General features: G+C 40.5%; 1 protein-coding gene across 2 annotated transcripts; it reads right to left on the bottom strand.

The window, feature by feature from the left end:
* Window positions 1–2,689: 2,689 nt before the first annotated feature.
* On the bottom strand, window positions 2,690–21,885 carry pdgfab (platelet-derived growth factor alpha polypeptide b). 2 transcript variants are annotated; one of them, XM_033971017.2, is made up of 7 exons: window positions 21,255–21,836; window positions 20,278–20,374; window positions 16,680–16,817; window positions 15,529–15,719; window positions 6,690–6,816; window positions 5,602–5,721; window positions 2,696–4,664 (listed from the first exon to the last, which is right to left on the bottom strand). In XM_033971017.2, the coding sequence occupies exons 1-6, from the start codon at window positions 21,315–21,317 to the stop codon at window positions 5,648–5,650; spliced, it is 690 nt and encodes a 229-aa protein (XP_033826908.1). In that variant the 5' UTR covers window positions 21,318–21,836; the 3' UTR covers window positions 2,696–4,664; window positions 5,602–5,647. The 2 variants fall into 2 exon arrangements, with proteins under 2 accessions (XP_033826909.1, XP_033826908.1); XM_033971018.2 differs by lacking the exon at window positions 5,602–5,721 and having other exon boundaries at window positions 2,690–4,664; window positions 21,255–21,885.
* Between the last annotated feature and the right edge of the window lie 3,801 nt (window positions 21,886–25,686).

The following is a 25,686-nucleotide window of genomic DNA, read 5'->3' as shown; positions in this document are numbered from 1 at the left end:
CCAGGAAGGAAATGGTTAAGACTAAGGGGATAGAGCTGGAATTGATTAAAATGTACCCTGTTTAAAATCTTAAGTTGCATTCCATAGTGCAGGACCTTTATTTTAATCATTTGGTGTATCCTTTCTTGTTTCAACCAGCCACATTCAGAGAGGCATTGAAGGGTGAGTGTTTTGCTCAAGGGCACAAGTACAGTTTGTGCTCAGTTCAGGCAAGGTTTAAACTTGTACCCTGTGGTAGGAGTGACTGAAACCAACTGTTCCACAAAGTATTTTAACTGCACTTATGATTGTGAATTACATAGGGTGAGAAAAAAGTATCAATAGGATAATGTAAAAGTAGTAAAAATAGCTACACGACCTTTAAGACTTAATGTCTGTGTAATCCCTCAGGCGTACAGCTATGATCCATGACAAAAAAAAAATCTGTTCTGTTAACTGAACAAAAGTTTTAGAGGTCTTCACTCTAAAAGTTTTCATCAGTTGACAGAATTGAATTTTTTTTCTTTTGCTTTACACTTTTGTTCTATTTTTATTGCATGGTTCACAGTAAACCTCAGCAGAGTTCATGAAGTGTTTGGAGTGTATTCAACAAACCATACAAAACCCCCTGCATAACCCCTGCACCTTGAACTCTGACCTGGTGCATTGTGGGTAGTCGAATCCTAGTTTGCCCTGTGCAAAGGCCCAGAATTCCAGTGGTCCATGTTTCACACTAGGAGACCTTTGTGTGGGATAACTACTCTCAGACTCCCATACACCTAGTCTGGCCCGGGACGCCCCCCTCCTGGTATTGTTTACCAAAGCATGTTCATTTAGCTGTGCCCTGTCTGCCCTCAGCCTCAGCACTATTACCCACATCCTAAAAACACTTTTTTCTTTATTTTTCTTTTAGTCAACATTTATTAAAGTAAAACTATAATATGAGTATATGTTAAAGGTGCTGTAGGCCTACCTGACTGTTACTGTCTTAAAGAACTGAATGAAAAACTGTTTGCCATGATCCAGAATGCTTTTTCACGATTCACTTTCCTAATGCATTATTAGCATCCTAATTATTCCCTTGAGTTTATAAGTGCTTTTCACCTCTTTTATGCAAACAACAGACGTCTTGGAGGACAAAAAGCCTTATAAGATGCAAACAGCACACAGTGGTCTCATTTTGACCCTTATACAGGGCTGTACAAACTATGGCCCGGGGGCCAAATGCAGCCCTCAGACCAGTGTTTATTGGCCCTCAGGCCTCCTGCTGAACCAGCCCAATTGATCATAAGCAGTAGTTTTAACAGCAAATTAAACTATTTCTAACACTATATCCTCAAACATCACATTGCATTGTGATACAGAACTAAAATGAATGTGTTCAAGCTTATTAATATACAGCGGCTCTGTCAAAGCTGTGTATAAACACTGCACTGCATTGATCACCAGTCTACGAATATGTTTTGAGATTTGGCCCTTGATAAAAAAAAAAAAAAGGTTTGGGCACCTCTGCCCTAGGATATCGTTTAAAAGAGTACAGCCCCTTTAAGATAATCAAATCTAGCACCACTAGTGTATTTTAGATTTATTCATATTTCATTACTCCCCTTACAGCTGCATATGCTACAATCAGTACTATCACTTTTCTATATCCACTACTACTTGTTTGACAGCAATACCAATACAGCAAAAAGTAGTTTTGGAAAAGTGTTAAATGAAACTGGAGCTCAGAGTAGAGCTGCTACTCCTCCACACTGAAACAACTGTTCTTCACTAGTGTCACCAGGCGGAGACCATCACAGCATGGGAAATATTCTGTCTTATATACTACTGATTGTGACATATTGTTCCTGCACACAGCACGCGTTTTCCCACCATATGAATGAATCCAGTGCAAAGACAATAAAGTCTAAGTTCTGCCTGTTCTTTTTTATCTCCACTATATTCATTTGATCCCAGTGGCCTGTCTGATCCCTGTTCTCTTTTATGCTCTGGATCACTATATCAGACCCCCTCCACTCCCACTCCTCAAAGTAATAAGGCCCTCCAGCAGTGGGAAGTGCAGGGGAGAGGACCTTTTTTATGTCCTTCAGCTGTAAGGATCAGGCTGAGCTGCCGGAGGAAAAGCAATAAAGCCACTGCACCTACCGTCTGATGCCTCTGGATCCTGGACCAAAGCCTGGGTGCTGCCAACTCTGCAGGCATGGAGAAGCTCATATTTCCTGTGCACTCTGAAGGCATCACGTCAGGAGCAACACATCACCCTGAGCTCACACAGCTGGTGCATACAATAAATTAGATATTTTGAGTATAAAAGTATGAGCATTATGAATTCTGACACTAAAACAACTCACTTTCCAACTCAAATATTAACAGAACTAAATTATCTACATGTTTCAAATTGATAGTAACTTTCTATATTTGACCCACTGAATGATAACTGACGATGCCTTGGTAATTGCACTACTTAATTAACAGCAAAACATCAACAACACCTTAAAGAAATTGGCTGAACCTTACTGTACAAAAGAAATGTATTTTATTGGTTGCCATCTCGTTGATTCATGCTTTTAAATATTTAATGACTGTTTCTAATTCCTCTCATTTTGTGGGTCAGTATTTACAACAACCAGACTTAAGACTCTTTTAAAGCAACAGAAATGAATTTATTGTCAAAAACATAAATATATAAATTATAATTGTTGTTGAAAAATTGGATCAAAAAGAAAAGTAGTAAAGTTACTGTTGTATGGTCCCTCTTTCACTGAGAAAACTAAAACATGAGTGAAATGGGTTACGATCCTAGCACCAGGGTCCGTTTCCAAGCCGGTTTACAGTAGCTTTAAAGAGTGGCATCAGGAAGGGCATCCGGCTTAAAACATACAGAATATTTTTAACTACTGCACATAGGGAGCCAATGTTTTGCTGTGATAATAGAATAAAGAAGGTATATTAGCACCAGTATTCACAGACGCTTATGGACGGCAGTTGAAAAAGCCAGTTCCTCATTTGACTTTCGCTTGACTCACTCTTGTTTTCGGAAAGGGCCCAGTTACACATTCATCTGGAACTACAGGAAGTGATTGTTGGTTTCATTGGGGCATTAGTTCAAGTTGCACCTAAACACACACACTTGTATGTACTATATCTGCTTGTATGGGGCTGCATAGGTGTGAGTTCCTTCAAAGGGTGGAGTGATCAGTGTTCTCCTGTCAGCGCATGAGCTAAGACTGACTAAACAAGACACTCATTCATTCCAGGTTCACTCATTCACTCGTTGAGTTCAGTGGAGGTGAACTTTGCTCTCGGTGGGCACCTCATGTGTGGCAGCAAAACAGGGCGTGCGGCAATCTTTGTGATATGGAATGAATGGACACGTCTTCCCCTTCGGTCGTACATGCTGCGAATGGTCGCTTCAATAAACCGCAATTTAAAGGGGTACTATATGTACATAGGCTTTTAAGTGGAGATTACAAAACCTTCTTTTCTTCATGGGGATGATGCTGGTTTGCCTGAAATGTTCCACAAATTGACATAAACCCTAGCGATCACCATGGAAATGACCAAACCAAGTAGTTTTGACAATGAAAACAGCTGTTAAAGATATACAGGTCACAACAATACAGTGGAACATCTCAGGCAAAGTAATAACATTTACATGATGATGAGAAAAGTTGCATAGTACCCCTTTAACTTGCGTGCATTGAGTTGTAGATATTTTTGGATTTGCATAATTCCAATGTGGTTTAAAGACTACAAATGGCCAATGCACTGAACTGAAGTGTGACAAAAGAGAACAATTGTTTACAGATATTAGTAAGCATAATATATTTTATAACAAAAATAAAGCATCTTCCTGACACTCACATCTCCTACTTGTGTCACACATCCAAACCATTTACAACTCTGGACATCAGTTCATCGCTCATTAGTGTAATACAATAAGAAACAGGATAAAAAATGACACTTTTCAGATTGTGACATTGCAGAGAAGTAGAGCACACTGAAGTTCATGCACATCTCCAAAAATCTTACATCTCACTTTTTCGCTTGTACTGAAACAGACAAAATACACATGTCCACACATATAAATAGTTTATAAGAAGCGGTGCATCTTCTGTTTTATTTTAGATTTAGCTGAACAGAGCACAAGCGACTATCAAAGGCTGCTGCTGTTTTCAGGAAGTGTTTAGCGCTCCACAGAGAGTCTTTAAAACAAAACATCTCTCCCACAGTTCTCTTGTTATATTCTTTTGTTCTGTTCAAGTCTTTAAAACAGCACTTTTATGTTGCCCAGTTGGAGGTTGTCCACCACTGTGTCCCAATCCAAGCAACACATTCCCACATTTTCCTCTAGATCCGCTGTCTTGTTCAAAAGAAGTCTGTTAAAATGTCCAGACTGGCTCTCATTGTGTGTTCAGCTCACAGCTCCACTCTCTGTTGCTTCCGCCGGCGCAGCTGACTGTAACAGTGGCCCATAGCACAAGGAAGTCCTCATCATAGTTTTTGTTATTTAAAAAAGCACCTTTGGCATCTTCTGGATTTCTATTTCATAGTCTCTTGGCTTTACAGGATTTGAAGCAGAGGTGGCACGGTGGTACGGGAGAAGACACATGCTCTCCCATCCTCTTCTGGGGAGCGCACCGATGCCGAAGCTCTTTCTGATTGGTCTCACCTTACGTCCTCTGTTGAGGAAAAAAAAACAAAAAAACAAAACATTAAATAAATTGCCAGAAAAAACATCAAAGAAAAAAGTGAAATGTGCACAATTCCAATCATGCATTAGAGTAGCACATTATAATAAGTGCACCTTAATTTATGCACCTTAATAAAGTATGAACAAAGACTTCATAATGAACAATTACTTTATAAGAATGTTTCAGGTTTAGCAACTACTTCATTAAGTAAGTGTTAGGGTATTTATTTTATTTATTTGTTATTTAGGAAAGGGACAGTACATATGAAGAGTTCAATTGCAAAAAAAGATATCTTAGTTTAGAAAAATAGTCAAAAAGTATCTTTCTTTTTTTTTACCATCTTTTTCATGTGTTATTAATGGAAATGTAGTCTAGTGGAGGGCATGATATTTTATTGCAGTAAAACTATTTGACCTTTGTATACATTATTGTACAAAGAGTAAACTACAGACGTCCAATGAAATGATATTTATCTTTTATTGCAAATGAACTCTTCATATTATCATTATTATCATATCAAGTTACTAACGCTGAATCATTCTTAATAAACTATTTATTCATTATTAATTAAGTCTTTTTTGATACTTAAATAAGGCTATTAAGTGTAGTTATTATAAAGTGTTACCAAGAAAATTCAATAATTTTTTTTATTTATTAGGCATAAATCCATTTTCAATTTATCAATGGTGTAGATGCAGTGTGGATTTCTGTGCATGCAGGTTTATTGGTGACAAAATTGGTGCAAAACCCCAAAATAATCGTTTCCATGGGGTAAGCAGTGATCAAACAGGCCTCATGCAGCAGAGTCCTCCTCTCACACCGATTTGGCTGTGATTGGTGATTGGTCTTATTGCCCTGTGCCCTGATTGGTTCAAATTAACAAGTGCCAAAGGTGAAAGGTTGCTGCCGTGCTTAGTAGCCATACCTGTTCCCCTTACAGCACTCCAGTGGACTTTGGGCAACAACTTTTATTAAGTTGCAAATAAGTCTTTGCTGGCCTTTAGCTTTTTATTTTTCCTCTTTTTACTCTTAACCCTACGAGGGCCTGGAAACAAGGGAGAAGGGGGAGTAAGAATGTAGTTACAAGTAAAAAGCCAGGTTTTATGGAGCAGAAATGGAACAAAAGCGCAGAGATAGCACACATAATAAATACTTAAGCCTTATCTGCCGGCAGCTAAGGTCTTATCAGCTCAGTGTGAGAGAGAAGGGCTGGAGATCAAATAGCCTGCTGTCATGCCAAGCAGCCTTTGGACACCCAGCCATAAGTGAAATGCACACGGACACATTTGCACCTCTTACACACACAAGCACACACACCCACTAAGAAGGACAGCGCGGCAAAACCACACAGGTTTTGAGGCAGTTACAGGTAGAGGTCAACAAGTGCAATAGGCCAGACAGGAGAGGGAAAGGTCTGAGGTAATAAAGGGGCGCTGTGACTTGTAGCATGACACAGGTGACAACACGTACTAGAACTGTATCAAAAGTTAAATCAAATGACTATTTTTCCTCAGATATGTATCTGGCTAACAGTGCATTGTACTGTTGTGATACATTTACTTTTAAAGGTGTGCTGTGTAACTTTTTCCCTGGATGCTGCACCACCTCTATAAAGATGTTACTGCATCACCTGGAAAGTTGTCTTGCATTAAACATGTCTACTTTACATAAAATCAACTTTAATTCCATACTGTGGAACATTTTAAGCAAAACAATATCTCCATGGAGGCAGGTGATAAACCTTCCACAAGAAAAGTTACATAGTACACCTTTAATTGTTCTTATGAGCTGTTTTACGTGTTTTTGATTAGATGAGCTGGTCGTTTGGACAATGAACAGCTGCCAAGCAAAGTTTGAAAAAAGTTGCACAGTTGTTAAAGAGACAGAGAGCTAACTACTCTTGATGGCTATATGGGGTGCACCCTACCAGTTGAGCCACCAAAATGTATAATAATACAGAATGATTATACTTCTACAGTTGTGTTCATCCAGTGCTAATGAAATGACATTCACCTGTTTCTGCTTCTGAGTGCTCCATGACGTGATGCTGCGACGTGCACACACACTCCAGGTGATCTTCTAACCGGACAAAGACCTCTTTCAGTTTGGGTCTTCTCCTCACGTACTCCACTTTGGCCACCTGGAGGAAACACAGATGTTAGTTGCACAGGCTATTTCGTACACTTATTGTTGATACAAAGATTTCCAAAGGGCATAGCACTGTGACTGATTACACCTTCATGGATTTAGAAAGATGTGATTTAGTGCTTGTGAGGCTGGTATATTATAAATCATACATCACAATCAGTTGTGTATCATTGAATATGCAGTGCAAACAAAATAATAGAAAAAACTAAGCCAACACTGGCTGATGTATTTTTGGTGTACATTTGCAGGTAAGATGACAGTTACTTTTGTTATATGGACATTCCCTTAAAAATAAATAAAAATCTGCATTTTTTTTATCTCTTGTATTCCATCAAAGCCTTTCAATTTAACATAATAAACCCAACTTCCAGTAGCATGTATAAACTAGCAGGTGTGATTCTCCTGCATTATGTTGATTAAAGCTCTGCCGAAAGCTGAACAGAAAAGGTTGCTTGGAGGTTAAGATGATTTTGTTATGTAATGCAGGTGTTCTATACATTTTGTTCTCTGATCTTGGTGTCAAGGGGTATCTAACCTCGTCTACCCCGCTTTGCAAACCCTGAGGCCTTCCAGAAACAATATCCCCGGCTTCTCTTAACATCACGAGAAAGGATATTGGCCCACAATCTCCCAGAGCTGTCTGATGTTATGAACAACACGTTTTTTTGTCAACGTGCAAAGAACCAAGGGGCCAAAAGTTTATGGGCGGCATTTCTTTTCTCTATCCTTAGGTGGAGCACTGCCAACACTTGGATAGCAAATTAGTCATGCCCGAAGAACGAACATACCAATCCCAGTCTGATAAAACAAAGCGGGATCTGCCTCGTGTCAAAAACAGAAAAGTTGACCCGAGCTTCAAAACACTTCCGAAGAGGACACAGGACAGAGAGGAAAGGAAAGATGGGCGAATGTAGGGTGTAAGTAAGCAAGAGGAGGTATGCAGTGAGCAAACAGATGACAACAGTGTCTGCTGGTTCTTATCGCTCCATGACACTCGGAGTGAGAGAGGGGGAAAGGGTCCCGGAGCAGGAAGGTGGAGGGCCCTCATTAAATAGTGAGTCTGTGTGATGGTACAAACACAGGGGACTATTTAGGACCAGGAGGACAGGGCATCGACTACTTATTAACATTAACACGCATGGTTACCTATTGGGGAGATTTGTTACACTAATGTTGACAAGATAGATAAAGATAGATAAAAGACAAACGTGTAGTTTATTGTTTCTTATCAAGAGCCCTCAAGCAGAGTAAGTTCTCTGTAACTGATGTAAATAACCACAGAATATTGACAGTTCCACTACAATGTTTTTATGAGGTAACCACATTAGTCTATAACATGGTTTAAAGCTCCCAAAAGTGAAGTAAAACTGAACATTTTTAAAAGTAAAGAAAGGTATTTGAGTATATCTTAAAATCGTCATCAATCGAAAATTTAAATGTCAAGTGTAAAAAATACTATTCTAATTAATAGAAGAAACACTTGTTAGTATTCCAATACACATAAAATACAAAAACAAGTAGTTTACGCAAATGTAATCCTGTTTTGTCTAAAGTTATGGATGAGTGAATGAAAATATGACATGGTCTTGACAATTATCATAACTGCTGGGCTGTCACTGCCATTGTTGTTATTTCAGTAGATTGAGAAGCCATCCGTCTTACTTTTATATTTTGGAACTTGATGCTATGCTAACCGTGCAAGCTATTATGAGTCAAATGAGTCTTTGTGGCTCTTTAATGAGCTAACAAACAAACAGTGACAGCAAGATCAATGTGGTGGGGCTCCTTGACGAGAGGCCCAGCATTCCCTCCTTTAAATTCAGTAGCATTAAAAAAACACACTGTCTGCATTAGTTTCACATTCAATGTACACATAAAGCAATCCTGTACTTCCGATTCATCAGACATTTTCAGATAAACAACTTTCTCCATTCCAGTTTTAAGCAATACCCTTTTGAACTAGTCATCATGGATGTGTAGTTATCGACTTATCGCATACATATGAAAGAGACCCCATGTGAAGCCTTTGTATGTATCACTTGAACAAATGTAGAAGATGGTGCTTGAGTCCCGGGGTGGAGGGGCCAAGTGGGAGTTCAGGTCGGAAAGTGCTAATTTCCCTTTTTTAAATTTGAGTCAGATTAACTGGGAATTCCCTTTTGCACAGATGAGAAGAGCACAATGGAACTGGAACACCAAGGAAATAGCAATAGGGAAATAGGAATGTAATTTCCTTGGAAGCCGGGTGTTTCCGACTTCCAACAGGCCACTGGGTAAGTGAAAGCAAATACGTAGCGAGTTTGTGTTTTAGAAGAAAGGAGAAATGAAAAACGGTTGATACATTTGGCTATAAGCACAAAAATTGCACCTGTGTTTTACCATAAAGATGCCTTAAATCTACAAATGTAGAAGATGGTGCTTGAGTCCCGGAGTGGAGGGACCAAGGGGGGGTTCAGGTCGGGGAAGTGCTAACTTCCCTTTTTTAAGTTCAGGTCAGATTAACTGGGAATTCCCTTCTGCACAGATGAGGAGATCATGATGTAACGGGAACACCCGACTTCCAAGGAAATAGGAACGTAATTTCCTTAAAGTTTGAGTGTTTCCGACTTCCAACAGGCCATGAGAGAAAGTAGTTTGTTGTTTTAGAAGAAGGGAGAAATGAAAGACGGTTGATTTAGATGTACTTGGGATAACAATCTGTTTTTATCTTTCTGGTTATAAGCATAAAAATTGCACCTGTGTTTAATCATAAAGATCCCTTAACAACTGAACTGAAAAGAAAGCTTCCAGTAATGAGAGACTTGGTGTTATTGAGAGTAAATTGCAGAGGCTGACACTGATATGAAATTAAAAAGTGGAAGATCCAAGTGTTGCAGAAAAATGAAGATCTCGTAAAAGTGAGAGTGCACAGCAATTTCACAAAACAGACAGTATGATTCGAGTTAACTGAGCTCACTGATGAAGTCAGAGGAGAGTGGAGGAGGATTCGATAATAATGTGATATTCAGCCTCCCATGTTCAGAAATAGGCCTTATACGTAAATATGTATATATTAGTTTATGCTGTTTTCCAAGCAGTTCAGATATGAATCCAGAGATTCTTGCAGGTGATATAAAAAAATTTTGTGCTGTCCCAACTGAGATGTCATGTGCAATGAAATAGTGTTATCACAATACTAAAATTTGAATTTGACACAAACAACAAATAAATAAATCAATAAATAAAATAATAGCAGTTCCTTTATAGTAATTCTGAAAAAGATCAATTCAGGCAAGGTCAAACTTTGTCCTATTTACATGTCTAGCTTAGCCATAATGCACATATTAAACTGTAATTAAAATATGGTTTTATAAAATATGCTGATTACTCCCTTTTGGATTTAAGCTCAAAACAGTGTCCAAACGTTTCTGAACGGGTGTTGCACTGATTCATTCCAGCGGCTGTTGCAGTAGCTCAAACTAGGCATTTTTTTGTATTTTTTCATAAAGCCGCTCCCATGGTCCTCTGTGACCCGCCCGGCCAACCCCTGCGATATGAATCCCTTCTTCATCTAATGGTCAGAAGAAAAGAGAATCAAAGGGAAAATAATTCACAGCTGCAATAAGAGCAACTTCAAACAAGCAAGGCCCCCACATTCCCATGTACCCCTCTACTCAAAAACCCCACCCCTTTACCCCAATGTGATCCATATACCATAAATTACATTCACCGTAACATCGTTGCACCGTCTTTATATTTATGAAACACCTCTTAAGTCACAAGCCCACCAAAACCGCAGTCTTGGAGGGACAAGGGGGAGATATGAAAGGGGGACTATGGGGTGTCAGCTACTACTTTCAGGGTTGAGAAAACTCCAATAATAAAAAAAAAAGGGTTGTATCCATCTAGTTTCACTTACTCTCCTCCTGCTTTGATCCAGAATGCATCAACACTTCATTTATCCCTGTCCACCAAACGCCACTGGTCTGTTGTGAGTACGGTTACAACAAATGTGTATTCAAAACAAGTCTCCATAAAAAAAAAAAAAATGGCTACCAAGCAAAAGGTAATGAGGAAAGTGAATTGAAATTGATGTGCACTGATTAAGTTGTGACAGGTCGCCGAGGTGGGTACATACATGGTTCTCTAGCTGGAACAATTTGAGGAAAAACTACAGGACAATTGATATAATACGAGGCATCATCACAAAACCTTATATATGTATACCTTACTGAAAAGCAATCTGCATGTTTGAGTAGGTTTTCTCAAATGTTTACACTGCATAGTTGGAGGCTTTAAAATAAAATCGGTTTTGAGTCCACTGTTTATGCAAGTACTGACGACCAATACAAGGTGTAGATTGCACACTACACACATTAATAGTAATATTATAAATAGGCTAGTATGCAAGTTTAAAAGTAGTGTGGCAACTTAGCTTGATGTAGGCAACAAGCAGGTATAAAGTAATTCCCTAATAATGAAGTGTTCTTATATCAAGCTAATCTTAATATATCAGGTATCTGTCTGCATATTCACTGCATTGTGGAAGCTTTAATGGCTTAAAGAGTATATAAAGGATAAATGACAGCTCCATTCTTTGTCTGTGTCATGGTCTGTTTACTCAGCCCCATCTGAAGAGGAAACACTCCAGCTTTAGTTTCAACATGTATAAAGAGAAAACAATAATACTTCAGGTAAATGCAAAAACGATATGAATTCTGGGGGGTCTTGGGGGAGTAATTACATACTCCGTTTACATCAGCATAACCCTGGAAGTGCTCAAAATGTTCTGCCAGACGTGCGCGATAAAAAGTCACATTTTTTAATACCGTAATGAGAAGAAATGTCAAAGAAGTATTTTGATGGAGAGGGGAGAGCTGAGATGCTGTGATCTGGGGAGTGGATCTGGAGTCACACAGAGTGCAAGCGGAGGTGGTGTGTGTATATGTGTGTGTGAAGGGGGTGGGGGGGGTTGTAAGGGGCATTCGGGATGGGTGGGGGGAGGAGCCAAAGGAATGCTGCGATGAGTCCCAGAATTCAATCATCTGGTTTAATCTGTTTTCAACTTTTCTGACAACATATTTTTATCAACCAATTTAACCCTATGTGGCTTGCTTTCATCTCTACTTGCATAGCTCCTCAAAAATGTCTTGTTTAACCTGCATAGAGACTAAAAAGCTTATATAAAAACAAATACAGGGGTATGAATTAAGTGAGAGAAACAAAAGAACGACAGATTGGCTTTTAGGATCTGCTCAGCTACTCCCTAGGGCCAGTCCTACTTTAAGTTGCCATTTTATTGCCCTGCCACTGAACAGCAGGGCAGGCTACTACAGTAACATAACCTGCACCAACTTGCCTCATTTTCAGTCTGGAGCAATACATTGGAGAAAAAGTGTAATAAATGAATGATGCTGACTGTATGTGTGGACAAATGCACAGTGGCATGAGCTGGAAAGACACACAACCAAAGCGTTCTTTTCCCATCCCTTGGCCAGCACAAGCAAAACAAGACTGTCTCGGGGCAAGGCGGCGACATTTTTAGCCTTTTAATAAACAGAAGTGCAAACTGGAGCTCTATTCAGTCTGGCTCCTCTGAGGAACACTTGGCATCACACAATGTTTCGCTCTCACAATGTCTGACCGAAGCACAGCCCTAACTAACAGATGACCCTTATTCAAGAGATTCTGCCCCCTTGGCCCGCGGGTGCAACCACATGGACAAGACACAACAACACCCACAAAACACAAGCCAGCCCATCCCGGGACGCCTTAGGGTCCATGTCAAGTCTGAGCATTTTGCCCTCCAAGCATCATAAAAAGGGGGACACTGATGAGTCACATGGAACGATGGCATTCCAGGAATAGTTGAATCAAGGTTTACTGTCTCCACTGCCTGCGCTGCATATATAGATGACAGAGGTCTTATTGATGGCAGTGAGTAGAGTTTGTAAGCACTTTTATGTCAGTCTGCCTTGTATATGTCTGTGCTGTATGGCAGTGTCATTTTGGAATACTGGACACTAAGAGTGTAATCCAAAGTGCTCTTTTTATATGGAGCAGGTGATACTGCAGATAAGACCTTTATTGCTTTTGTTTGTTCAAGTCAGAATAACTTGGCTATAGTGTGTGGTATGTTAAGACTGTATACGATGTGAGGCCAAAGCAAAACATGCAAGTGGGATGCAGGCTTAATTCTTGCAGCAAGATGTTATGGGCTTTTACTGACTTATTGTGTCATGTACCTTTTCTGATGGGAGTTTTGGAGATGTTTTCACTTTGCTTTGAATGTTCGAAAGTATGACATTAAACTTATCCATATTAACTGTATTAAATTTAAGGTGTTGATGGCTTAAAAATCCCTCAGACTTGTAGCTTTGCCTGAACTTGGCATCACCTACTTGTCTACATGGAGATCGATAAGTTTTATGCCACACTGTGGAATATTCTAAGCAAAGCAATAACATCTCTGAGATGAAAAACACTTAGTGGACCCTCCTTTAGAGCACCTTTAAATAAGAATTAAGTCAAACATTCATTGAACAACTGATTGCTAAGAAGAACAATTAATATGGAGTATCTTTGTCTATGTAACAACAGCAAGAACAGAAAAGAAAATCCAATGCTGGACAAACAGCAGTCACCTGTACTGCCATTAAGTGTTATGAAGGGAAGCAGACTGCCTTGTTTATGACTTAGTTGCCCTGTTCGAAACACAGACATGCACACGCTGGCAGGCACTTGTGTAAATACAGCTAAAATACTGTTCACTGTGATCCAGAGCAGAGGGACATGTTTTGGAGTTTCCAGCACATCAATTTTTGGTCTTTCATTTTTTCTGAAAATAGTCACTGAGCTAAGCAAACGCTGAAGAAGCCCTCCCCAGGCACTAAGTACCAAGTGACAATCAGACCTACTCGAGATACAAGAGACACTCTCTCTCAGGCTCTACTTAGTGGCCTGACTGGACTACCCCCTCTCTTGGGTCGGACCCCTCAGCAGATGTCCCAGATGAGGGTGCCAACAATCTCTTCCTCCTCTCTGCTCCTCTTTCTCCTGCTGGCACAGCTTGAGCCCTGGCCTAAAGCCCAACGCAAGATAGAGTGATGAAGAGAGAGGGTGCTGATTGGCTGTAATGGAAGGAGAGGCAGGAGGGGGCAGTGGCGGAGGTGCAGTGACCACTATTTGGGTTCATTCCAAGGAGGGGCCGAGTTGCAACCCAGTGGACAGAAATAATGTTGCTATTGGGTGTCGTGAGGTTGTGTTTTGGTTCCCATAGTGACCAGGCTGACCTTAACCAAGTGCTGAACATGTATAAACTGCTACTATATAAAAACATGCTCTCAAAGTTTGCTTCAAAAATGTAAATAACAATCCAAATTTTTGTGAGGACAAACTATTTATGGGCTTCAGTAACAACATTTTCCAGATGTAGTATTTTGAAAATTATTCACGCTTAAAAATTGAATACTTTGTTTGTCACTGTTAAAGGTGCACTTTGTAACTTCTGGTGGAGGGTTCACCACCTTCTTGTCCCCAGTGTATGGTATACAGCTGATATGTCTTTCATTTATTCTACTTCATAGCCTTGAAACAGGCATTCTTACTGTGATGGGGCTTGCCTCTCCACCTATCTGACCTGTAACTTGTTTCATCTCTATGGAGATGGATACAACTTTAATGTCATACTGTGTAGCATTCTCTGTGGACACAAGAAGGTGGTGGATCCTCCACCAGAAAATTTACATAGTGCACCTTTAAATTCTATAGCAACAGTCAATTTATTTTTTTTTTAATCAATATTTGAAACCCAGGTATAAACATACCACCCTCCAATGGGAATAATGTAAAAGTAACAAAGTAAGAAATCAAAATAATAAAACTTACAGAACAAGCACATGCATACCTTTTTAAATACATTTGATCACCTCTTTTGGAGCCCTGAAGAACCAATAAAACTCGTAATAAATGCTTTACTGTAGCTAACGTTTTACTGCTGACTTGCTGCTGTGTTTCAGACAGGTGCGAGAAAATGAGACGCAGGGAGGGATGGGAGGCAGACACACTGACCCAGCCTTGACTTGTGATTTACTTACCTGCTCAGACTGACAGTACTGGACGCCACTAACGCTGTGAGTGAGTAATCCATCTACACTAGAGCTATAGCCGTGTGTGAGGTCTGCATGCTTGCTCCTCCACCAACCATTCCATTTTAGAGTCAAAAACATTACAACTTGATGACGCAACTGATTTACAGTTATTCCAAATACTGCATAAGGATAATGATAAACAGCTGCTAACGTAACCATTTTGTCCTAGAAAAAAATCGGTAATATAACGTGTCAAGTATAATTTTAAAACCCACATTTTCTTGCATGTGAATGCTGAACAACTTAGATAAGAAACTCAAGCAATGTCCAAATATTAAACAGTTAAATTTTTTTTTACATGAGCACCTACTTTGAGCATCATGATGAAGGAAGATCAGTACTGGGTTGCAGCTTACTGTTATATGTGACATTTTGAGGAATTTTCATCATTCAAAAGATGTAATATTTTGGTTCAAATTGTTAATAGGCATGGCAACAACCTAATTTTCCACCATTCTGAAACCCATGGATAAAATAATTACTTTCTCCAACTCCTCCAGCATGTAGCCTACATTTATATTTTGTAGTATTATCTCTATGTAATGTCATATGTCAGATTAAAACTCATCCTTTACCTTGACTGTGCGGTGGTGCTTGCGTGAAGGATGGCAGCGCATGTTACTAGTGTTGCAGCAGCCCGTGCACCTCTTCACCTCCACGCAGGGGGGCCAGATCAGAAAGTTGGCCGCTGTGGGGTCCACCTGGCTCCTGGGGATTTCATAGATAACTGTCCGGGTCTTACACACCGCCGGAACTGCCTCTTCAACTATAAAAAGTAAAAAAAAAATAAAAAAATTAAGTATTTATAATATATTGTGTTGTAGCTTTTTCCAACCCCTTACGCATTCCTGTACTGATTAATTCTTAATGACTCACTTGATGTGGAGATTTTGTTCTTACCTCAAATCACACCCTATCTCCCCAGGCTGCAAAGAGGCTCTACAAAAACGTTGATTCCATATCAGCTAAGGAGCTTGGGGATCAACTTAGTCAGCTAGCAAAAGACTTGTCCTTTGTTCGGAGCTTTCAGCGAGGTTAATGCAGCGTGACTAGACCAGAGAACCTTTACTATGTCAGCCTGTGGGAAATCTAATGATGCCCTTTGACCTTTGTGGATATAGTGAAAGGCAAAGGGGGCAGACATTTGTCTCAGACTAAAGACTCTCAAGTGGCTAAGATCTGTACGTTAATTTACGCTATCCTATAAAAATAATACATGTTGTTTTTATTACTACAGAAACACAGAGTAATTCTGCCCTGACTATGAGCGATGTCTGCTAACATGCTACAATCAGATATCACACTGCACTGCGTTTTATGGAGAAATCTGCTGCTGAGGCTGTGACACGCTGCAACTTGAACTCTTGAATGCCTGGAATTTCCACGCTCAAGGATATAGTTCTCCCCTGACGCGTGTCTAAGATCTAAAAGCCTTTGGGCCAATTAAAAAGCTTTATGTCAGACGTCCTCATCAACCTCATGCAACAGGTCTCGGGGCTGTTTGGGGAGCTATAAAAACTGAATGGGTGTCTTCATTACAGTCGCTTTTATCCGCATAAAAGCTAAACACAAGCCGCAAACTATTAGCCTAGCTTGAAATTAGCCTGAAATGATCGGTTTCATCTCATGGGGGGATATTTAAGAAGAGTAGCTATTTTAAGCTCATTATGTCACTGTGTTGAAATATACAGTTATAATGATTACGCTGCAGTTTTTTAATACTTACCAATGCTTCTTTTGCGTCGACTGTGAAGCTGGGAGCTCTTCAGGTCGCTGTAATAACCATGGTGATGGGAATAGTTTTTATGATGGATGAAATGTTGCTTGTGACGCTTGGGCTCCTCGATGACATCGTTTCCCGTACCTCACCAAAACAGAAGGCAGCCATGTTAATAATGTCACAAATGCAATAAACACAGACAGACTATATTTAATTTGACCTATAAATCTGAGACTGTGTTCAAATGACTCTATGGGCGGGGTGCCAAGCCTCACCAGACAGCATATGATCCCCCTATTGATGTTTTATGCAGCTTCTCAAAGTACTGTTGGTTACACTAATGAGACACACACTTCCTCCCATGTTGTAACACATGCTTTGATTCCCAAAGGATCCAATGGTGGCCTTTTAGCTCCCCAAGTAAAAGAAACTGCTGATGATGTCACAAGCTGAGGTAAACAGTTCAGAGCACTCGCTGCATAATTGTAAGCTTTGTGTGTATCACTTATTTGGGTGCACCTCCAGGTGAGTCAGCCATTTAGAAAAACAGCTACCCCTTACAGACACACAAATAACTAGCGTGGCTATTTAATAGGTGGTGCTCAGCCATCATCATCCCCATGCTTAATTAGTGGTTGTGCGCCTCTCATTTTAGATCCAAATGTTTACCCTTTTGGAAATTGTTCAATAGCTCAGAAAGGGGTGTTTTGTTGCGCTCAGTGCAAGTCTCACTAAGTCCTAACTCAAATACAGCCAGCTCAGCTTTAACACAGTCATGGTCATCTGATAACACTTGTTTTGATCCACGCCCAGAATATTACATGAAAAGAGTGCCAGTGTAGCAATAAAACGATAAACTTGTTCTCCGAGGATACTGCCCTTTCCCTAAGAGCAGAGTCAGAGTATTTGCTAAGTGGGTGGATCTACCTTGTCTGTCGGTACAGCCATACCCGCCCATGCGTCTACACAACCTGGTGCACTTGACATAAACAGTGCACTCGCTGCTATGCAAACTCCTCTCATTATCCTCCATAACAGAGCAAAACCTTATGTACACCACACAACAAAGCGTGGTCGTAGGCAAACACATTCCACTCCGGCTGCTCTTTTGTGCCCTTACCAAAGTCATTTAAAGGGATTTCCTCTACCTATACATGCTTCCACTAAAGAATAGGTTGTTTATTTACTTTTATATGCCATTTTTTTCCAGGTTGAGTAGGGCTCAGAGCTCTTGATTTGCTACTTCTGTGAGATTTGGGGGGGAAATTCTTTGTAGCCTGCAGCCCGGAGACAGCCACTGAACCAGAAAGCAAAGGCAGCACAGGGGAAGTGTTAACTGCATTCGAAGGAGAGTAGAAAAAACCTGGGCTATCACTTGTTCAGCCAGATAGATCCTATATCTAAAGACAGTATTCATTCACACACGTCTCCAATTCCTATGTGACATTTACATGCACCTACAAACTTACAGTGTGACAGTACTGTACAGTGGCAGCTGCCTCATTTCTCTATATCCAATAACCCTTAAACTTCACCTATCCCCTCAACTGGTCTACAAATGACCACCCAACGACAGCTTGTGTTATATAGCTGACAGGAAAAAAGAACAAGGGTATAAAGACAGCCTTAATAGACTTCCCTGTTCTGTCTCAGCACCATAAAAGAACCTTTATGTTGTTGTTTTGCTTCCCTGGAGCACACAAAATAAGAAGAGACAGCAATCAGGGTGATTAAGAGAAGAGGTGTAGGGAAAATGTAGGTAAGACTGAAGGAAAGGAAAAAACGTCTGAATTCAGGGTTTTCCTCCCGTGTCACGTCCAGATGATTAAAGCATAGAAGCATGTCTGGGGTGTCGTCAGGCTGGGACAGGAGAGGAACGCAGAGGAGACAGTTCATGAATCAGACCTTGATGACGAGTGGATGACTAGCTCTTTCTGTTAGCCGACTGACCTCTGCTGCCCCATTAACACCTACTTTTCATCTTCCAATAACCATAAGACACTGTCATCCAAATGCACACACTGACTAAATGTCTGTTACTTTTGGTTTGATCGAGTCATACCTTAATGGTTACCTAATACCTAATAACAAGTTCAGTGGTGTTTATTTTTGATTAGTCTAGAGATTTGAAGAGAGAATGGTGGTAATAGAACTTAAAATTAATTGTCCAAGTTTAACACTGCACAGTGAGGTGAATACCACAGAAACTCCTCAGAAACCAGTCAGATTATTACACAGAAGTTAAACAATATACTCCAATATTATATCCAAAGTGAGTTGCACAACAACTTTTATTTTTTTGTAGGGTAAAATGTAACAGGACCACAGAATCAGCAAGTGCCCTCCTCCACCTCTCAGACCCACACCAAGAGTCAGGTTCCCTTTTCTGTCAGTCCTTCACTGAGAGAGATAAGAACAGGCAGGCGGGCGGGGGGTCCTGAGGTGGGAGACAGCCAGAGAGAAGACGAAAGGCAAGAAGAGGAGCACCCCAGGGGCCAGACAACCATCTGCGCACTTCAGCGGGGTCATCTCATCTGTCATCCCAGCTAGCCAAGTCCACACACACACATCAGCACACAAACTAGCAGTGTAACCACAATCCATTATAATTGCCCTTTTTCTTTCACTTGGTCTGCTTTTCTATACTGTTAGCTTTACTGTCCTGGTCATCCCCAACAAAAGCTCTGAAAATACCATCTGAGCTGGCGTCAAAAGCCTTTTAACAGGCTAGTCCGACTGCCCTCAGACAGATTTATGCCCTCATAATAATAATCAGCCTACTACTGTTACACTGTAAAACATTCCCCATGTTTGAAGAAAGACATGCTAATTCAATTATAAACACCTCTCGTGCTAGAGGCGCAACAGGGATCTATGCTAGGCCCAGTGCAACACTGAATGAATAATACCATGAAGACATTTGATTTTAGAATGACAATAAACCAATATATAACCAATATAACAAAAAGCAGCTAGTTATAACTATGTAAAGGGATAGAACATAGGCCTAATACAGGATGTAACCAAATTTTCTTAACACACTGAAACTTTACACAATTGTGGATGCTATTTGTAACAAAACTTCAAAGTATCTAATATACTGCCACAGCCTGTGTAAATAAAAGCTCAGATGAACGCAAACAGCTTCCACCAGCACACCTCTGCAACTTAATCTAATGCAGTCTGACACAAGCAGACTCTTCAGCATGGCATACAGTAAAGCACCACAGAGAAGTGAACTCGAACAAAATGCAACCTTGCATACTACATCTGTTTACATGGAATGGTACTTTGTCATTGTGATCACTGAAGCCAGACAAACCTCAGAAGCAGCTGAAACAATATGCATTAAAAGTTGTGATCCTACATGCAAGGACAGAGAGGTTTATAAAACAAACTCACATATACATGAAGTGATTATTTATCAATGAATAGCCAACTGGAGTGACATGATCACACCTTGATTACATTAAATTAGGACCAAGAACCAATCAACAAAATGACGATATTGAGAGACAAATTTCATCTTTTACTTTCTGTTCTACTTTAAAAAGCACGTGGCTTTCTAAAATATAATTAAAAAGTATCAAGAGGCAGAATTTACCTACGGAGTCAATGTCCAGTAGCCGCTGGAGGTCGCTGATGCTGTGGATTTCACTGTTGGCCAGTCTGTCGATCAGCTCCTGGGGAAACTGCACTTCCTTCAAAGGGAGCGGGGGTGACGGGAAATCAAACAGAGCAAGGTGGTTAGACATGTGTCAGGTGAGTGGCGAGCGAATGGCTGCGTGTTTGTGCGTAAACACTGAAGATCAGTGAGTTAACAACACAGCAGCCATGCGCCAATTACCTCTCAGCGCACGGTGAGGGTGCACCAAGGAACGCAAAGATGTACTTTGTATGGGACATGTCCATTTGTGACTGCTTAACACATGAAACAAGCTACTTTATCTCTTGTTGCTTTTGGCTCTTTTATTAAGTTGTAACAATATCGCTAAAATCAACAGTAGGCCAGTCACACTAAATCCCTATGTTGTGCCTATACAAGTGTGAAAGAAAAGAGAAATACGAGGTGTGACGCGTTCATGTGAGCATGTCTCTGCACTTGTTGCAGTCTCTTGTCGCGACCAGCTCAGCAAGACCGAACCGTGGGACCCTGGAGGAATTACTTTCTATTTTTAATTCGCCGTAGCGGTTCCCATGAAAGTGCTTACCAAAACGTTTGCACAGTGTTGGCTTGGGAGCTACAAACAATTTTGGCACAAAAGCCAAAAATAACTTGGCGATGCGTGCGCAACACACAAGCTGGTCCTCCAAGAGCGCGCAGCACTGGCCCTGGTAACTAGATCTCAAATGCTGCCCATTCCTGTCAAATGAATACAAATAGATTTACGCTGTCCACATTGATACTAAAATACACTAACTAAAAAAGGGGGTGGTATTAAAGCTAATTTTTACAGCTAAGATAAATCTAATTTTACGACTAAGTGTGACAAGCAATAGAGTTGGATATGCACAATCATTGCAACGCCTATAAACATAAGCAAATAGAGCAAAAGGGCAATGCCAGGGTCTTAACTTTACCTCAGCGCCGGCCAGCAGCAGGTACGTGGTCCACACAAGGAAACAACAAATTGCGGCTCTCATCTCCCTTTAATTTGGATGTAACCACGAACAAGAGAACGGCACTGATGTGTAGGAGCCGAAGAGTTGCTCCTCGCTCCAGAGGATCCACAACCATCCCCTCAGGGAGAGAAAGCTGTATGTCAGAGCGCCAGAGGCTCGCGCTGTACGGCTCCTCTGTGCACTTGCTTAAGTCTCAAAATGAAGTGGCTTGAAGTCTGAGGGAAAAATTCACATCGAGCTTCCCTTGAAAGCTCTTAGCTCCTCGGACAAGTGGGACAATCCCTGAAGAGAGCTTGGAAGCGCATTGCACTTGTCCTTCACCTTCGAAAAAAGGATATTTGAACAAGTAAAGCAGCCGCAGTTGCCCTTCTATTACGCACGGTCTTTCTGTCCTACAATTTTATAATCCAAAAGAGCAGGATCCTTTGAAAAGCAGGCCGAGTATACGGAAAAGTTGTCCGTGCAGGGATATCCTCCTGCAGCAGTGGTCACAGGTCGTGTGCCGCCGTGAGTGCTCTGGTGTGAATGAGGAGCGAGCGCCTCACAGCCACTGGATATACACAAGCAGCTCCGCGGCCGTTGCGCCTCCCCTCGCCGCTGCGTGTTCTTGCATCTATTCAGTGAGTAAGGGAATCTGGTTGGCTGCTTAGATGAGTTAAGACTTATGTTCCCATCCCCCTTTTAGTCAGATGTGTGTGCCTGTCAGGAGGAATCCCATTCAGGCTTTTGGATTGAAATAACCAGTCAACAAGATGCTGATGAAAATGGATTTCAGATATTTGAAAATAAAATATCAGTATTCATTGTAGTAGACTATGTGATGGTGACATGGCCCAGTGTTTGAACCACAGCTACTTTCCAAAGGTTAATCACTATTATTAGCCACATATAACCACCTACATTTGTGTACAAGCTGACCCAGATATAATTATTTCTCCAGACCATCTTGTACTGATACCAGTCTTTCTCAGATAAAAGCAAGGTCCGTCATTAATTGGGTGGAAATATGCTCTCATTTAATCATACCTGGAATCCCTCCTCTGTGGTTTTAGCTATACAAGTTTTTAGCAGCTACAGCTTGGAGACAACTTGAGGCAACAGGAAGCCACTAGTTAACAGCAGGTTAACTATCCGCCTGCCCTGGCTTGTCCAGAGGACTCTGGAGGCTTGTGCAGTGCATCTGTCCTCTGGGAGGTCCTCAGTAGAGCCCCAGGGTGAGGAGAAGTACCTGAGGAGCAAAGACTCAGACAGGCCAGCTAGGCACACACACATAGGTGAGCTGCTAGAAGCCATAGGTCAGCCTGCCAGGTGGTCCGAACTCCACCTTGTCCTTTACACTGGACTGTATATAGCACAACGCCAAGCCCCAGGATTTGTACATGGAAACAGAGAAGTCTATAGAGAATCAGTGTAAAAGCTGTTAGTAAGAGGCTGATAAGGGATTAGCATTTGTTTTACAAAGGCCAATTCACTTGACAAAATGTCATGGTTACACCCATGTTATCAAGTAGAATGAATAGCAACTAAGGGACACCTTAGAATCAATAGAACTCAACGTGTTTATTTACATTAACACAGATTTGACCCAATACATATTTCAGAACTTTTAATACACAAGAATTACATATAATCCTCTGAATCATTTCCATAGACTTGTAGGCTGTGTCATTATTTCAGGAAGTATTACATCCACTATATGTGTTCTAAATAAAAAGAGGTTTCCATTTGCCTGTAAACTTGATTTTTCACTTTCGCCACAGAAATATTAATCACTTTCCAGTGACTTACCTGCTACTTCCATAAAACATGATGCAGTGGCAAAATGAGTGTGCTGTCTGGGATGTGCAGATGCATCATTGGCCCCCAGTGGTGTCAGTGTTGTCATGGTTACATCACAGGTCAGTGTCCTTATGATGTAATTGCTTCTCACCGAAACAAATGATTCATCTTCATGTTATGGTGGGAAAAGGGGAATCAAAGGAAAACATGGCCACACAGGGCAAGGTGTAAAAATGATTATGGGAATGACTCTTTATTTATCTTTTGTTGTGCGTAAGACAATTAGGCAGCATGTTTACTGGCAACTGGGCTGTGTGTAGCTACCAACATAATCCTTGTTAAATGCGTTTATGGATGCATTGTAAAAATAAGCTATAAAGTCAGAGTACAGAAGAGGCTGTATGAGCGAGGTATTCCCTGTACGCCCACACACATGCCTGCCAAACAGGGGGAAAATGTGTAAGAATGAGGAAGATATGAGTTGTTTTGTCTTAACGGTACCATGACTTGGACTTTTATTAGGTCAAAAGCAGATGTAGATTTAAATATGTTCCATTACATTTACTTTGTCATGGCAACACATTTTTAGCAGATACCTATATCTGTTATATGTCTTACTGTTGTGGCCAATACCCGACTACCAAGTATCAATATGGCGAGGCCCAAAATATAATTTTAGTAAAGTTTACAATTCACTTTTTGCTAGTGGAAATATTTTCTATGATTTAATATAATTTGATGTACTTTTCATCATGATCATATTGATCATATAAACATACAATTACCATTATTTCTTTGCTAATCTATGCATTACAAATTGAAATAAAAAAATCCTTGGAAAAATATTGGCCTGATTTATCAGGGAATTTTCCCAATATAGATATCTGGGGGAAAATCTCCCACTCTCCCTGATACCAATAATTGGTCCAACCTTAGACATTTTATGTCTATTTGAGTTTTAGTTTTTCTTAACAGCTCTACTCATCTAAAGTCAGTATTCATTTCTTCAGTAATGATTGAATTACACTCAGCACATGATGACATCATCATATCTTTTACAAGGCCAGATGCATTTATTAGCATTACAATATACTTCTTATCATTAGATAACTTAACTTATTCAACAAACTCAATAAACCCGTTACTTAGCTACACTGCTTAGGATGTCGTTGTACTTGTTGGGCATCTTCTTGTCATATCTAAGAAACAAACAGCAATCTCCCACAAATCCCACCCAGCCATGCATGAGTCACAGATAGAAGCCCTTTGTAGACTACTGAACGTTCTCCTCCCCTCTCCTCAGGCAAGCATTAGGGTTCACCAACTTAAAGGCCTAAAGTAGTCTAAACTAGCTCATCAGCAGCTATAATGACAAAGCTGATACCATTAGTGGCTTGTCTCCCTGTGTGATTTGATAGCTGTCTTGTAATCTGCCTATTAAAAGTCACTTTTATGGCTGGAGAGTGAATCAGGTGCAAATTTCCCAGGAGCAAAGGTGCGCTCAATCCTGAGGTTGGTGGTATGGTGATATGGATTGGACTTAACCAGAGCAGAGTGCATATCCAGGGCAACCTTGCACATAAACAAGTTGAACACTCTCATTCTGAAGGTCTGAAAACCCTCACGGCGTGTCTCACCTGAATTTCAAGCAGTGGATGGGGGCCAAGTACAGCAGCCACACTTTGAACTGATCCTATGGGCAGCTGCACTTTTATAGGCTTGATTACTGGCAGCCATTTACAGGCCCCTATCTCTCTCTAACATGTATAATAACCTGAATGAAGTGCACTGTGGGACCCTCTGGACTTACACCTTTAAGTCAGTGAGAGCTACGTTAGGATTTACAAGGCACAATGCACAAATGCTTTTTCATAAGCCTCAATTGTATAGTGAAGTCTAGCTTTAGGGATCAAACATTATACTACGTGCACACTTAAAGTTGTGGTAAGTGAAATTTAAAGCAAACTGCAGCTGGACTAGCCCTTTGCATTAAAAAGAAGCAATGCACTTGTTAAGGGACAGCAGATCCTTTATATGTTCTCCAGAAGTGTCAAGATGCGGTTGGTCTTTGTAAGTTATATTTAATATCCTGCTGTCATAGTCTTCAAGCTCATTGTGCAAATCTTCTGCAAGATGATATATGAAAATAATAGATATCTTTCCCATTGACAAATACGCAAAGTGCTTTTTTCCCTGTATTTCTGCTAAAATCAGTAGTATTTATGTCCATCCAGGTCACCATGTTTGTTGTGACTCATTGGCGCTCTGCACTTTTTGCTTTTGCCCAAACTGCAATGTTGATTAGTCCAATCGGTCAGATCCACTTTTGAGCTCAACAACAAGAGAGGGTCAAAATGGATTCATGTGGGTTTGTGAACTCACAGATATCACAAGAATTCATCTTTCTGTGCAGCCTTAAAGGGTCTGTGTAATAAGGCCCCCAATGCAACATTACAATGGGAAAAAATAAACTGCATACATTTACTCAAATATGAGATCTTAGTGGTCAGAGGTTGTGTGATATTTGATCATTAAAACTCGTTTAACTTGTATGTGTGGAGATTGAACATGCAGGCAGCCTCATGTGCTCTCTCACTCCTACACTCACACC

This window comes from Periophthalmus magnuspinnatus, chromosome 8, assembly GCF_009829125.3.
Source record: "Periophthalmus magnuspinnatus isolate fPerMag1 chromosome 8, fPerMag1.2.pri, whole genome shotgun sequence".
NCBI lineage: Eukaryota > Metazoa > Chordata > Actinopteri > Gobiiformes > Gobiidae > Periophthalmus > Periophthalmus magnuspinnatus.
This window is presented reverse-complemented; position numbering and strand designations above follow the sequence as displayed.